Source organism: Apodemus sylvaticus, chromosome 11 (genome assembly GCF_947179515.1).
Source record: "Apodemus sylvaticus chromosome 11, mApoSyl1.1, whole genome shotgun sequence".
Lineage (NCBI taxonomy): Eukaryota > Metazoa > Chordata > Mammalia > Rodentia > Muridae > Apodemus > Apodemus sylvaticus.
Genome location: NC_067482.1, coordinates 43,996,272 through 44,009,652, shown reverse-complemented (window position 1 = coordinate 44,009,652; position 13,381 = coordinate 43,996,272). Strand labels below are relative to the sequence as shown.

Genomic DNA, 13,381 nt, shown 5'->3' with positions numbered 1-13,381 from the left:
CCCTCCTACACTAACCACTGCCTGCTGTCATTGCAGCGAGACCCGTCCGAGACAGTGTCAGTGAAAGACGTTCTGGCCAGGGCGGCAGCCAAAGGTCTCCTGGAAGGGGTTGAGGTTGGGAAGGCACTCAAACGGGACAAGAAGAGGAAAAAACCAAAAGCAGTACCGCCCAGAGCCCCTCACCATGTGGACCCACTTCGTGACCATACTTTGGCAGCGGTTGGTAACGATGCCAGCAGCATCCAAATGAAAATCACTGAGTTCCTGCATCGAGAAAGTGCAACAAGTACTGCGGCAAAAACACCTCTCCCAGCAAAAACTGTGCAAGTGGGCGCCTCCTCCCAGATCAGAAAGCCCATCAAGCCTTTATCCACCCCACTGGTGAGGAACGCTTCCAGGCCCGTAGAAAGGCCGACAAACTTTGGGAGATCGAGGCCAGAAGGCAAAGTGATTCCTCTGAAACCAGTTGAAATCGTTCTGCCTCCAGTGATGTTCCCACTGAGTCCTCAGGGGCCCAGGTTCCAGATGCCAGCCACCCATTTCTATTACCGCTTCATTGGATCAAAGGTTGGTGCCTCCGGCCATTTTACATCTTCAATACCCAGAAGAAGGGAGAAGGTTAAGGAGAGCACACCTTCCTCCCACGTCAGGCACCCTAGACCATGGCTCTGACTGTGTGGCCCCCCGTGACAGGGTGGCCAGGCTTTGTCCACGTTTAGACACCGTTACACAAGATACTGGTGCTTTGGTCACTTAGTATCCTCTAAAGCAATATAACCTCCAGAGAGAAAATGAAGACAGATGAGGAGTGACCCTGGAGGGGGGCTGAGCTAAGTTAAGGTTTCATCAGCTCAGTGCTAATAACCCGTTTTAGGAAGTCCAGCTGTAGACTGGTCAGCTGTCAGGCCTCGTCTCACTCTCGGGAGGTGTGACGTGTGCGGAGCCTGGCTGTCCTACCTGAGGGAACCCAGGCCCCTTCCAGTAGGCTGATTTGCAGATTTGACTGAGGGGCTTGGTAGAAAGTCCTGAGACATGAAGGGCACTGTTCTCTCCCGCCTGCTCCAGCTCTAGCCAGGAACCCGAGGCCACTCCTTAGCTAGGCAGTTACTGTAGCTGAGACCTCTTGAATCCGGATGAGGCCAGCCTTTTCCTTAAGAATCCTAATGTTCCTGAGAAGGGACACGGCAGGGGGTTCTCTAGTGGGCTGAGCTTTGAGTAGAGCAGAAAGCACAGGAAATCCAAGTGCCAGATGTCCACAGTCTAGATGCCCATTTAGAAGAGGTTTCTGGAGAATCTCCAGAATCCCAAATAGTCTAAGCATGGCAGTTCCTCCCTCCCTCCCTTCTGCGATGGCCAAACACTGTTGGACAAAGGAGAGTGAGCACGTTTCTACCTAAGGATTCTTATTCCGAGAAAGAGGCCTGTCGAGCAGATGCGACATATCATTGAAGAAACTCAGAGGTTTCTGATTCTATGCAAAGATCAGGTGGCACATCAGGTGGCACAGGTCACCTCAAGGGAACAGAGGGACCAGACCTTGGTAACTCATTTTGGATGCACAGTTAGAATAAATTGTAGCACTGTGTTAATTACATTAAATGCCAACCACTCTTAGCTATATTAGCCATTGCCTAGCAATATTGACATGATTATCATTTCTGGGTCTGATTTTTTTCATCATGGCAACAGAAATTGTTTGACATTAAATAAAGTTATGATTGCAATTCTTTTTTTTTTTTTTTTTAAGTTCAGACACATTCAGAGTTTGAATGTAAAGTTTTATCTTCAGAATCCAACTGCAAAGAACTGGGAGTTCTAAACGCCTGGTTCAGATAGCAGGACTCCAGGAGACTGGGGTCTGTCTCAGCTCCAGGGGTCTTTTTTTGTCTCACTTGAGGTGGGAAGGACAGAGGATTAGTGGGTTTGATTTTCATAGTATAGCTATTTTAGCTAAAGATTTATATTTTTCATTAAAATTTGAGTGAAGAAAAAGGAATTTTGTACCTCAAGAGGTTTACATTTATATTCAGGAGAGTTTTTTTGCTAGTTGATTCTTTAAAAGCACAGAATGTAGGGAAGGGCAGATGGGTCCCCAGTTCCCGGTCTGGGCGGAGCTGCTCAGCAGATCCTGTCTGGGCCGCTGCTGTCCCAGGTGCTGCCCTCCATCCCCAGCTCTATAAATCGCAAGTCCACACTGCTCCCAATGCTTAGGTATCTCACCAAGACATCAGCTCTACATCTCTTAAAATGATGTGTTTTGGGGCGCAGCCTAATCTACCATTGTTCAGAGAAGAGCTGCCATTTTATCCCGGGAATGGGAGCTCAGGCTGAAAACGCTCACTCTCACGGCTGTTTTCTGGGTTAATCTCTGCTCCCTAGAGGTTCAGGGTATTTCCTACTCTAGCGGCACGTGGTTCCTGCCACACTCGGGCGTCTCCTAGTTGTGTCTTGGCACTAGATTAGTCGTCTCTCTGCACACTCATGGAGATTCTGCTCTTCCTCAGGACTCTTCTAGGGAGGACAGGATCAATAATTTCCTGATAAAGTAAGAAGAAAAACAGGATAAAAGCAACATAAGAGACCTCTAGTGAAGACCGCTGAGCACACTGTCTTTTAACTGGCATTTTACTTCTTGAGCTTCTTAAAAGTGTTGGCAAAATAAAAAAATAATCAAATTACTATAGTATTCAAATACTGCAGTAACGATTCATAATTTTATTTATTTGCTTTGTGGTGCTGGGGGTTGAACCCAGAGCCTTGCTCCAAACAAGTTCATAGTTTTGACCTGAAACTATTTACCAGTATAAACCCCTGAAAGCAGGATGAAGTGTGGCCCATTGAGAGTTGTCTTTAGTAGCATAAGAGAAGGTGGGGTGTTGGGGCATACATCTATAATCCCAGCACTCAGGAGGCTGGGGCAGGAGGACTGCCATGAGTTCAAGGCCAGTCTGGGTTATAAAATGAGATCTATCTCAAAGACCAGACAACACAACAACACAGCGAATGAACAAACCTTGGGTACATACTTTTGTCTCCTGTATGTCAGGGAGTTAAAACAGACCCAACTGACCTAGTTATTAACTTTCATTTGGGAGTTAATGGGTTCCCATCTCTATTCCTCAATCTTATAAGAGTGAAAGGCAGACTCTGAGTGTGTGTGTGTGTGTGTTGAAATACCTTAATCTTAAAAGATTGCTTACCAAAAGCTGCTGACAAGATGGGTTTCCATGTTCAGAATGCCACCTCACTTTATTGACTAAAAACGTTAAAGTAATTACTTCCAAATTCTTAACAAGCAGGAAGACACAAACACTAACGAAAGCAGAACTTTCCGTTACTAAAGTGATTTTTTTTAAAGTTTAATTTGAAGTAAGAATAATACAGAAAATAAAATTACTGTAGAGACACTAAATTCGTATTTGTTTCTTATATATGTAGCTGGGCTGTCAGATCAAGGAGTCAAGGCTTTTACACAGCCACATTTATTCCCAGGACATTTTACATGTAAACATGGTCAACAGCAAATGGCAACAAAAAGAAACAGGATGTCCTTCTAGGAGAAAGTGGCCAATGCGGCTGCCTGGTGACATCTTCACGGCCTTGAAGTGCCAACCTCCCCTCCGCGCCCCCCCCATCCTTTCCAGGGACTAAACTCAGATCCCTGCACGTTGTGCAAGAGCTGTACTGTACCACTGGGCCACACTGCCAGGAGGCCGAGACAGGCCCAGTTACTTCTTTCCTGGCTGTAAACACATCAGATGTTAGGTTAAACCGGGCCGGCGAGAGGGCTTTTGGTTTCATTAAATTGAACTGATGTCAGGGAGACGTGGTCTCTGAAGTTTTGTGATGAAATGACCATAAAGAGAATGCCCATGTACCAAGGGGAGTTTCGGGGCTACAAGTTAGGAGGCCCAGTTTTGAGTAGTTTGTTGTGTGTCCTTCTTAAACACTTAATATGGATTTAAAAAAAAAAAAGTAGCAGTGCCAACAGTTGTATCACCAAGAATTTGCTTTAATGGAAATGGGTCTAATGTTCCCTTCATGCAGTAAGACAGACAGACAAATAAACGAAACAGTGGCTCTAGTTAGCCATGGGTGGCCCTAAGACCAGGTTGAAACAAAGGGCATGTGGCTCTGTGTGTTTATTTTTGATGAGATCACACGTGTTGTGAAGGATATAAAAAGGAAGCCCCTGCACAGTGCCTTAGTCTACAGAGTAAAGGTCTTCGCCAGGCGGCCCGTCGGCCACCCCCTTGACGCTTCCAAGGGGCACACAGATACGGTTACAGTAAGGGTGCATCTAGCTATCTGCTTTTAAAAAATAAAAGGAACTTTAAGCATTTTGCCTTCTCTTCTACATATTCCAACAGAAATGTGACTGCAAATCATGACGAAAACCACCTTTTAGGTGATGTATAGTTCACTGAGTTACTTAAGACCTGGATACACAGACGTCATACCCAGTAAAGATAATACAGTAACACAACAATGCAGTATATTTCAGTAAAAATAGAATAAATAAAATAAAAATATTTCAAGCTGTATTTAACAGGCTAATTTAAAAAAATGATAAGACACACAAGGCATTGTGAGCATGGCTGCCTGCTTACCGAATCACAAATACAAAGAATGCATAGGTAACTGAAGTATCACAAAGACCTCAGGTAAAACATCGGCATCCTCTCACAGACAAATACAAACACACTTCCATACATACTTTTTGGCCATGGCAGAAAGTGTCTGAACATATTGTTTAACATAATTCATTTTACAAAACAAAAAAAAAAGTCAACCTGCACTTAGTACACAAAGCTATTCTCAGAACAGAACATGTGCAGTCAAAGCATTTCACACGTAAAAAGGCTATTGTTCATCTTACTGCATCCTAAAATTGCATATATAAATCAGTTTGCTACTTAAAGCTAGCTCAGTCTTCTCCATCCTGAAAACAAACATATGCCTTAAAAAATAAAAAGGGTTTGGGTAGAGAGACTGCCTAGAGAAATGCGGACTTCTTCAGAGTTTTTGAAGCTGAGTGCCCTAAAACATTCCGCTGTGGAGATGAACATTTGAGACCGTGATGACGAGAGTCTAAAACAGTTTTTCTCAGGGCACAATAAGGTTTTCAGTATGCAGAAAAGTCTCAGATGGCACCTGTTACTTCAGCTAGCGTGCAAGCCGGCACCAAGTGTGACAGCCTCACTCAAGCGACATTACCTTTACTGGAATGTTAGGATGCCATTGAACAATTCCAACTCCTCCACATCCCACTCGCTGTCACTCCAACACGGTCTGTGGTGGTAAGTGCCACAGCCAGGAATGTTCCTACCACAGGGAACACAACCTCTGGAAAGTCTGAGACAGGACCAGGCTGCTGAGGACAGACACGCCTCCTCTGTGACAGATTTGAGGAACACAGTCCTGGACCAAGAAAGGACAATGGTCTTACAGTAAGTGGACCTTAACTCACTGGGGAACTCCCGAGATTGCCTGACAGCATTTCTGCTCCCTGTGTGGTCCCAGAGTAATTTGTGAAGGGTCCTCCTGACTGCACACAGGAGGCATAGTGTGGTACAGGCTTGGCGATGTGGGTAGTGACCCTGGCTCTCGTGATCTTTGGTGGCATCCTAAGTCACTTCGTTAGCTTTTGGTGCTGTGTACTCTGATCTCCTCAGTGAGTTCAGTGCCTTCCCTACCATGTAAGGCTCAAATGTGACAAAACTGGGCAGACAGTTCTGACAGGTACAGAGCAAGGTTAAAAAAAAAAAAAAGAAAGCACTATTTTACAACTGGATATTAGTTTTGACATTAAAAGTAAATGGCACTAATAAGATGGGCCTTTTAAAATAACACTGTCAACAAGAGTTTATATTTGCATATGTTTATGGTTAGGTTCCTTAGCTACACAAATAAGAGGCAGGAGCATGCTATGTAGGAGTCACTGTAAGAAAATCCATTATTTCTGCTCTGACAGGAAAAAAATTAAATCTTGAAAATAAAATGGGAAAATAGAAGTTTAAAAACACATCTAGTCAAGTCTTAACAAATTTCTAACATTAAACACATAAATTCAGGAAAATTACAACTTAAAATTGGTTGCCATGGACAACAGATGACGGACAGACAGCTTCCTGGACAGAGTGGAGAGAGGCCGGGGTGGTGATGGAATCTCCAGGAGTGCATATTCATATTACCTCCAGGATGAGAACCTATGAGAATCACGGTGGAGATCCAAAACAGTGGTGTGTGACAGATATAAATGGCATTTCCTTGACTCTAAATTGCATATTAGCTCAGTATCAAACTAAGGATGGGAACTGCAGGAATATTTCATTTTCCAGGCGTGGGTAGAGAATGGCCACAGTACACTTTAATTCTCTAGCTGCATTGTACAATGTAAGGCAGAAGTTTGAAATACGTTCCATCCCGAATGCATTGTGATTCTGTAAATCTCTCTTTTTTTTTAAAATAACCAGTCTGAAAACCATCTGAAAAGAAAGGCCTTTTTTTTTTTTTGCTTGCTTTTAATTCCTCAAATTTAGTTTTCTATCAATTTTAAAGTTGTCCTTTTCCCAGCACCCCAAACAGCTGTAGACGTGAACCTGTGTCCATGTGTCAGAGAGCTGGTGGCTGGTATCTGAACTAATGCCAACAGCCAAATTTTGTCAACCAAGAGGCTCACTTTTATGAAAAAAACTAAAACCCAAACCTGTCACCCCATTTTTACAGCAATTCAATGGTATGTGTTTCTCAGGATCCGAAATCTGGGCAAAGTGCCGAGGGACCCCAAGGTGGCTTGTGACAGATCCAGTCAAGAGGACAGCAAAATGAACTTGGGCACTGTTCATCCAAGGATGCAGTGTTAGTTGTCTAGGAAGGGTGTGGCCGCACTCTTCTGTGCGTGCTCGGGAAGTCCTGTTCACAATATTTACATCAAGAAGACCTTCCGCTGCTCATGATGTAACTTATAGGAAAAAAAAAATCATGCTTCTCTTCATATCACATGGTGGCGGCAAGACGAAGTCACATGCTTGTCTAACTCTGTCTGGTTAAAGTAAAGTTCTCTGGAGACGAAGCATCAGCAACTGAGTGGAAGGCCATGTGTTGGCTTCTTTAGTGTAGCTACTTGATCCTCAGGTAATAGTGACGACTCCAATAGCGATGGAGTCCTGGGCTGCTAGGGCGTCTCGGTGACAGGCCGCTTCTGTTTCAAAGTGTCAATAAGAGATAAGACCCCTCGTTTCACATTGGTCGTGACTCTTCGGGTCACCGAATCCGCGGGCGGGGGCGGGGGGCGGAGTTTCTGCGAAGGTGGCCTGGCTACCAAGCACTTCTGATACCGCAGCTGGAAGGAGAGGGAGGGGCAAGCAGTATTTTAGGTATGCCAATATTTCTTCTTGGTTATTGTGCTTGTGATTCATTACCAATATATTGACTCTCAAAAGTGAATGGCCTGAAGATACATCTAATTCACCACCACTACTACCAGTACTATTACCAGCACCACCACCACCGCCACCACCACAACCACCACCACCGTCACCACCTAATACCACCAGCACTCACCACCACCACCACCACCACCACCACCACCACCACCACCGCCACTGCCACCACCTAATACCACCAGCACTCACCACCACCACCACCACAACCACCACCACCGCCACCGCCACCACCTAATACCACCAGCACTCACCACCACCACCACCACCCCAGCCCTACTACCATCACCACCAGTACCAACACCTAACACTTACCATCAGTTATCACCACCATCACCACCACCCCCGGCCCGCCACCGTCATCACTTAGTACCCACCAGCGTTACCATTACTCCTGCTACCACTTTCATCTCCACTGCTACTTCCACAACAGCCCCACCCCACACACACCAATACTGCTCCCATTACTATTTTGTGTGATCCTGGTCGCTGTCTGTGCAAGCCATTTGCTCTAGCACGGAGCGCATCTTCCATCCAGATTCATTTCCTTCTCAGAGTGAGACGATTTGCTCTTCTCACCCTTTCTTCCCACCCATGGCTCACTGTAAGCAGCTAACCACATGAAAAGGGTTGGTACTCAGGAAGTGTTAACTGCCGGTCACCACGCACATACACGCAGGTGTGCGCTCATGCCGTGGCTCGTGAGTGGGCGCAGTGTGTACTCCAGGCTCTACCCCTCTTGAGCCCTAGGGACCCTGGCTTTAGGTTCCTCCAGCCCTCCATTTCTTTGATGACACGGTGATTGAGAATTATAAAGCAAACTTGTAGAAAGCCTAAAGATAGGCCTGGCCACACATATTTGTCCATGTTTCCTTCTTTACTAGAAAATGTTGTACTGAGATTTCAGTATGTAGTCTATGGTCAAGTATGAACCCTAGTAGTTTAAAAAAAACATCTTTATCAGCATTGGCAACATGGGCACAGCTGGCCTTCAGAAACACAGTAACCCAGGCCTGGTGAGCTGGCTCCGCAGGTAAGGGTACTTGGTGTTGACATTTCTCAACTCGAATTTGACTCCAGGAACCTGCAGCAGAGAGGAAGGACTTCCCGGTGTGGCTGGGGACTGTGTACCTGTACTCTTTCTCATACCGTGCGCGCGCACACACACACACACACACACACACACACACACACATACCCATTTGCTTTTGTACTAGCCAAAAGTTAAGTAGCCCTTCAAAGGTAGATGAGAAGGGCGAGCTGCATCATTTCTCTCTGATCTAAAATGAACCAACAGATAGCTCATTTTCAAAAGTCAACTTAAATGTCAACGGTCTCCTTAGCGTCGCTGTCGCTGCTTCTCCCTCAAACGCATGAAACAGCCCACGAAACAGCCCCCGGAAGATGGACTAGAGGTTTCCACGTCCTCTCGCATCCTCAGGCCAGATAACTGGTTCCTTCAACTCAATCAGGAAGGATGGCTTTCGCACACGTCTGCCCTGTACAAGGGATCTTGCTAAGTCTGTATCACCAACCACACACTTCTAGAGCATGAATTTATCACTACGTAGGTGTGACAACACTGAACCGTGGACTTGAAATCTCAAACCATGGCTTTGTGTGTATGGAGAGAATCAAAATTACACATAACTGATGAAATTCATAAAGAACCCTCTTCTGACCGATTTTAAATTTCACTTAAGTGTCTTTGGCCTATACAACACAGCTGCAAATTATGCTTTAAACGCAAGTTCAAAAGAGTGTGTCACGGCCGTATCTCAGATACCAGGAATCCGTGTATCCATCTGCTCAGGATGGAGAGCTGTGTGGATCTGTATGAAGAAGAGGGCGTTGTACTAGGAGAGCTGGGTTCAGAGTGTGTGGGGAGCCTGGATTCTACCCAAGCGTCTCATACCAAACTGCTGGGGCTGCTCCAGCTGGCTGCATTAATAACATTTTTTATTAAAAAAAAAAAGTGTTTCCAAGCAGAAAAATGATTCTGGGAGTTTGGAAAAACAAAACTGTAGCTGCTGGTAAAACTAATTAGCTAACTGTCATTAGCATTTAAAATGTATAATTAAGAGTGAAAGCCGTTCATTTTAGGCCCAAACCATCTGTTATGCTCCATTTCAATTTTGTAAAATATCTAGATTTTTGCTTGATTGAAATAGCACTTGTTTATCTCCTGTAGCCCTTCCTCCCACCTAACCAGTCCACACCTGTTTCCCAGGCTCACCTCAGCACCCGCACTCCCGGCTCCTCTCCCCTGGGGCCTGCTCCTGACACCCAGGCTTAGAATCCCAGATCCACAGTGCTTATAGAAAACCCTCCTCTAGCCATGAACCAGTGGGTGGGAAACAGATGGGGTGTGAATTCCAGGTCTCTCTTCTTTCTCTCTCTTCCCTCTCAGGGCAATTGTGTTTTAGAGATGAAAGAAAAGTGTGTGCGTGTGTACATGTGTATGTGTGTATTTATGCATGTGTGAGTATGGTGTGTGTGAATATATGTTTACGTGTGTGTACATGTGTGTGTGTGTACACGTGTATGTATGTGTGTATGTATGTGTGTGTGAGTATGGTGTGTGTGAATATGTGTTTACGTGTGTGTACATGTGTGTGTATGTATGTGTGTATGTATGTGTGTGTGAGTATGGTGTGTGTGAATATGTGTTTACGTGTGTGCACATGTGTGTGTGTGCAACTTGTACCACAAAACACATATGGAAATCAGAGGACAACTTGAAGGACTTAGGTCTTTTCTAATATGGGCTCCCACTCCCACGTAAACATTTTAAAAAATAACCATTCTGGCCTTTTGTACTAACATTTGAATTAAAACATAGATGCCCCCTTTCTTCCTTGGCTGCTTGAGAATTGGCGCCATGATGACCGCCTCTCAACACCTGACCAGCCTTCTCCTTGAGAGGAGACAAATGGCTGTCCGCGCCCTCCCCACTGGGAAGGCAACGGTCACTAAGCCAGGAATTTAGGAAAAGCGGCCAGAATGCACAAAAACACATGTACAGAGCCACACCAGATGTCACTTTTGTATCTGGATTCAGAACTCGTTCTGGTGGCGGCGCGGAGACTGGCTTTGGTATGATTTATGATTCCTGGGACTGTGCAAGGAGAAACGAGCCCAGTCACAGCCTCGCAAGACACCAAGAAAACAGCAAGGGCAGCAGGAGATGAGAGCCAGACAGCGGGCACCGTGAAGGCCAGCACTGACGCTCACTCCTGGAGGCGAGGGGAGGGGTGGCTCTGTGGTGAGGGGCCTGCCAGGCTCCCAGACCAGCCTGTGTCGCCCCTTCGACAACCCCTGACAGACTTTCCTAGCGCCCATTTTCAGAGCGCTTTCTCTGTCTGTCTAGCGCAGCCTCCTCCATCCACACTCCTGTGGGATTTTTGGATTTCGAGTCTCTCCTACTGTATCTGAGCTCCCTGATTCAGGGGTCACACTTGGGCTTTCTAGGGTCTGTGCAGCCCATGGGCACAGCAGAGGGACCCCCGCCACCCCCACGTCAGGAAGCGCTCCATCACATCCCTGCCTCCTGCTGACGAACCTTCTTGTCTCTTTGGTCTACACTGGCTGATGGGCCCCTGGGTTGATCACTACACCTCAAGCTCTTATTCAAACCCACCGTCACTAGGAAAGATCACCAGGAAGGTGGGTGCTCGTCCCTTTCAATGGCCTACTGTTTAAACCCCAGATATGGCGGCACCTGAGGCATCGGATTGCTGAGTTTGAAGCCTAGGCTGTCAAGTCTAGGCTGCACAGTGAGTTCTAGGCCAGCCTGGCTACCGTGAGACTTTATCTCAAAATACCGAACCCGGAACCCCAAAGCTCCAAAAGCAAGACATTGCCAATTCCTACTTCACAGTCTCCCCTGGAGCGTCAACTTCATGACAGGGGTCCCCTTTCTCCCACCAGCTCCACTGACCTACACCACTGTCACTGGATGGTACCCGGGGCTCAGGCCTTTGCTCTGACCATTAAGTTTTTCAGTGTGTGCCACGAAAGGTACCCAGAGCACATGGGCTCAATGAAGAGATGTTTTTGTCTTAATCAGATTCACCGTGAAGGACCCTAGCCCAGCAGCATGGGCTGACCCGATTTGCTATTTATTTATGTTATGTCTGGTCTCTTACCTCACAAATAAAACAAAACCACTACTGAATAGGGTTGTTGTAAAAATTAAGAGGTAAATACTAAATAGAATAGGTAATAATATTGATGTGCTGAAGACAACCACAAGAAATAAAAATCAACTTGTTAATTATTATTTTTAGGCTTTGATAACTTTCACATGACCACAGTATTGGTCACATACTAAAATTAATTTGAAGTCCAGAATAGGTGAGCCTTAAGCCTTACGGTTTTTTACAGGGCCCTGCCTCCTGAGATGCACTCGCTGGTCATAAGGAGTTCTGCTCACAAGAGTGCCACAGAGGGCTTAGGAGTTATGCTTTATCCTCATAAATAAGGGCTTCTGCTCTAACTCACAGCAGGTAGAACAGGCAGGCCAGGGTGGCTCTGTACATACGGATGAGCTCACTCACCATGCAGGCGGCCTGGACAGCTTCCGACACGTTGGCTGCGTTGGGCTCACACCAGAACACGTGGCACTCAAAGCGCTGGTTCCCGGTATCCATGATGAAGGCAAATGTGTGGACGTCCTTCCCGACACCCATGAAGGACAGAAACCGCACCCGACACTCCACCAGGACCTCCTCTTCACTCTGCGAGAGACAGTGCTCGGCACTTGAGCTCTCTGGGAAGCCAGACAGCTGGTAGCAAAAAAAAGTCACACCTTAAATGCCTCACAGAGCCCAGCCCGGGAGGACCTGCATCTTAGCAGAAAGGCGAATCTTGGCTTAAGTGGCCAGAGAAGCCACCGCTGCCATGGGTGTCTCCTGGTTTCTGATCTCAGTGTGAACGACTGCTGTTGGGGAACAGGATATGTGTCCGTCCAGCGTATCCCACATCCCCACGTCCTCTTCACTATGGGAGGAACGGAACACTCGCTGTCCTACGGACTTCTACAAACTGCCCGGAGCAGGTAACCCAGTGGCTCCAGACCCCTTTGTCTAGGCAAATCTTGAGGGCCCGGGAGAAAAACATTCTCAAGTCTTTCTCCACAGGCTTTCTCACTCAAGTGAAACAGTGCGCCAAATCATGTCTAACACTGTGGAAGACGACCTGCTGTCTAATCAACACATCTGTCTAATCACACCCCCTCCTACTTTTCCACACACAAGGCGGGATAAAGATGCGTGTGGAAGTCATTTCATAGCTGACACCCACTGCAACAGCCACTGGCAATTTGTGAGTTAGTGAGCAGAGCCAGATTTCCGGCTCTCAAATCCTAACATCCTGACTTGTTGACATTTCATAGGCAGACTGCTCTGGTGGGAGAGGTCAGGAGGTTTGGGAAAGAAATGCAGGACTTGGAATCTGGGAGACAGGATGAGGACAAGGGTGTGTGAGGGAGTGGCACTGGTAAGGACACCACACTGGAGAGGACACCACAACATGCTGTGGGGGAGGGGGTACAATCCAGCATGCGCAAAGAGGCAGGTAGGCTCAGAAGAATTCTGCCCACTGCTATGGGGTGACGTGGTTTTGGTGATGACTTGCTGGTGGCAGAAGCCAGGATAACATGCTTATGGCCTGAGGCCTTCCCACAGTGCTTCGTGTGTCTTTGTAAAGTAGGCCGGAGTCAGACTGCCTGGCTTTAAGGCTTGGTCCTAGGCCTCCAATTTGATCTTAGGCCAGTGAATTTGTTCAGTCACCACGATGGGATAATCTGGGTTGAGGCTAATGCTGGCCTGTCGGGTTGACCCATGACCTCTTCTGTTATGCAGAACTTATAAACCATTGGGCTTCCCTACCAGAAGCAACATTGGTACCCAGCCCCAGACAACACGGCCCAATCC

The 13,381-nt window shown here is 46.6% G+C and overlaps 2 protein-coding genes across 11 annotated transcripts in view; one reads left to right on the top strand and one right to left on the bottom strand.

Annotated features, from left to right (window-relative positions):
- Window positions 1–2,549, top strand: part of Nsun7 (NOP2/Sun RNA methyltransferase family member 7) — a 34,209-nt gene extending 31,660 nt beyond the window's left edge. Inside the window, exons 12-13 of the mRNA XM_052199530.1 lie at window positions 37–567; window positions 2,505–2,549. Coding sequence (XP_052055490.1) covers window positions 37–567; window positions 2,505–2,549 — 576 coding nt within the window. The remainder of the gene's footprint in view (window positions 1–36; window positions 568–2,504) is intronic.
- Window positions 2,550–3,412: 863 nt separating this feature from the next.
- The window catches only part of Apbb2 (amyloid beta precursor protein binding family B member 2), a 314,642-nt gene continuing 304,673 nt past the window's right edge, over window positions 3,413–13,381 (bottom strand). For 5 of the 10 annotated variants that reach the window (XM_052199528.1, XM_052199523.1, XM_052199526.1 and 2 more), the window contains 2 exons: window positions 12,005–12,184; window positions 3,413–7,345 (listed from right to left, as the gene is read on the bottom strand). In XM_052199528.1, coding sequence (XP_052055488.1) covers window positions 7,178–7,345; window positions 12,005–12,184 — 348 coding nt within the window. In that variant the 3' untranslated portion in view covers window positions 3,413–7,177. Of the gene's footprint in view, window positions 7,346–12,004; window positions 12,233–13,381 lie in introns of all 10 variants that reach the window. The other 5 variants (XM_052199522.1, XM_052199519.1, XM_052199525.1 and 2 more) reach the window with 1 other exon arrangement.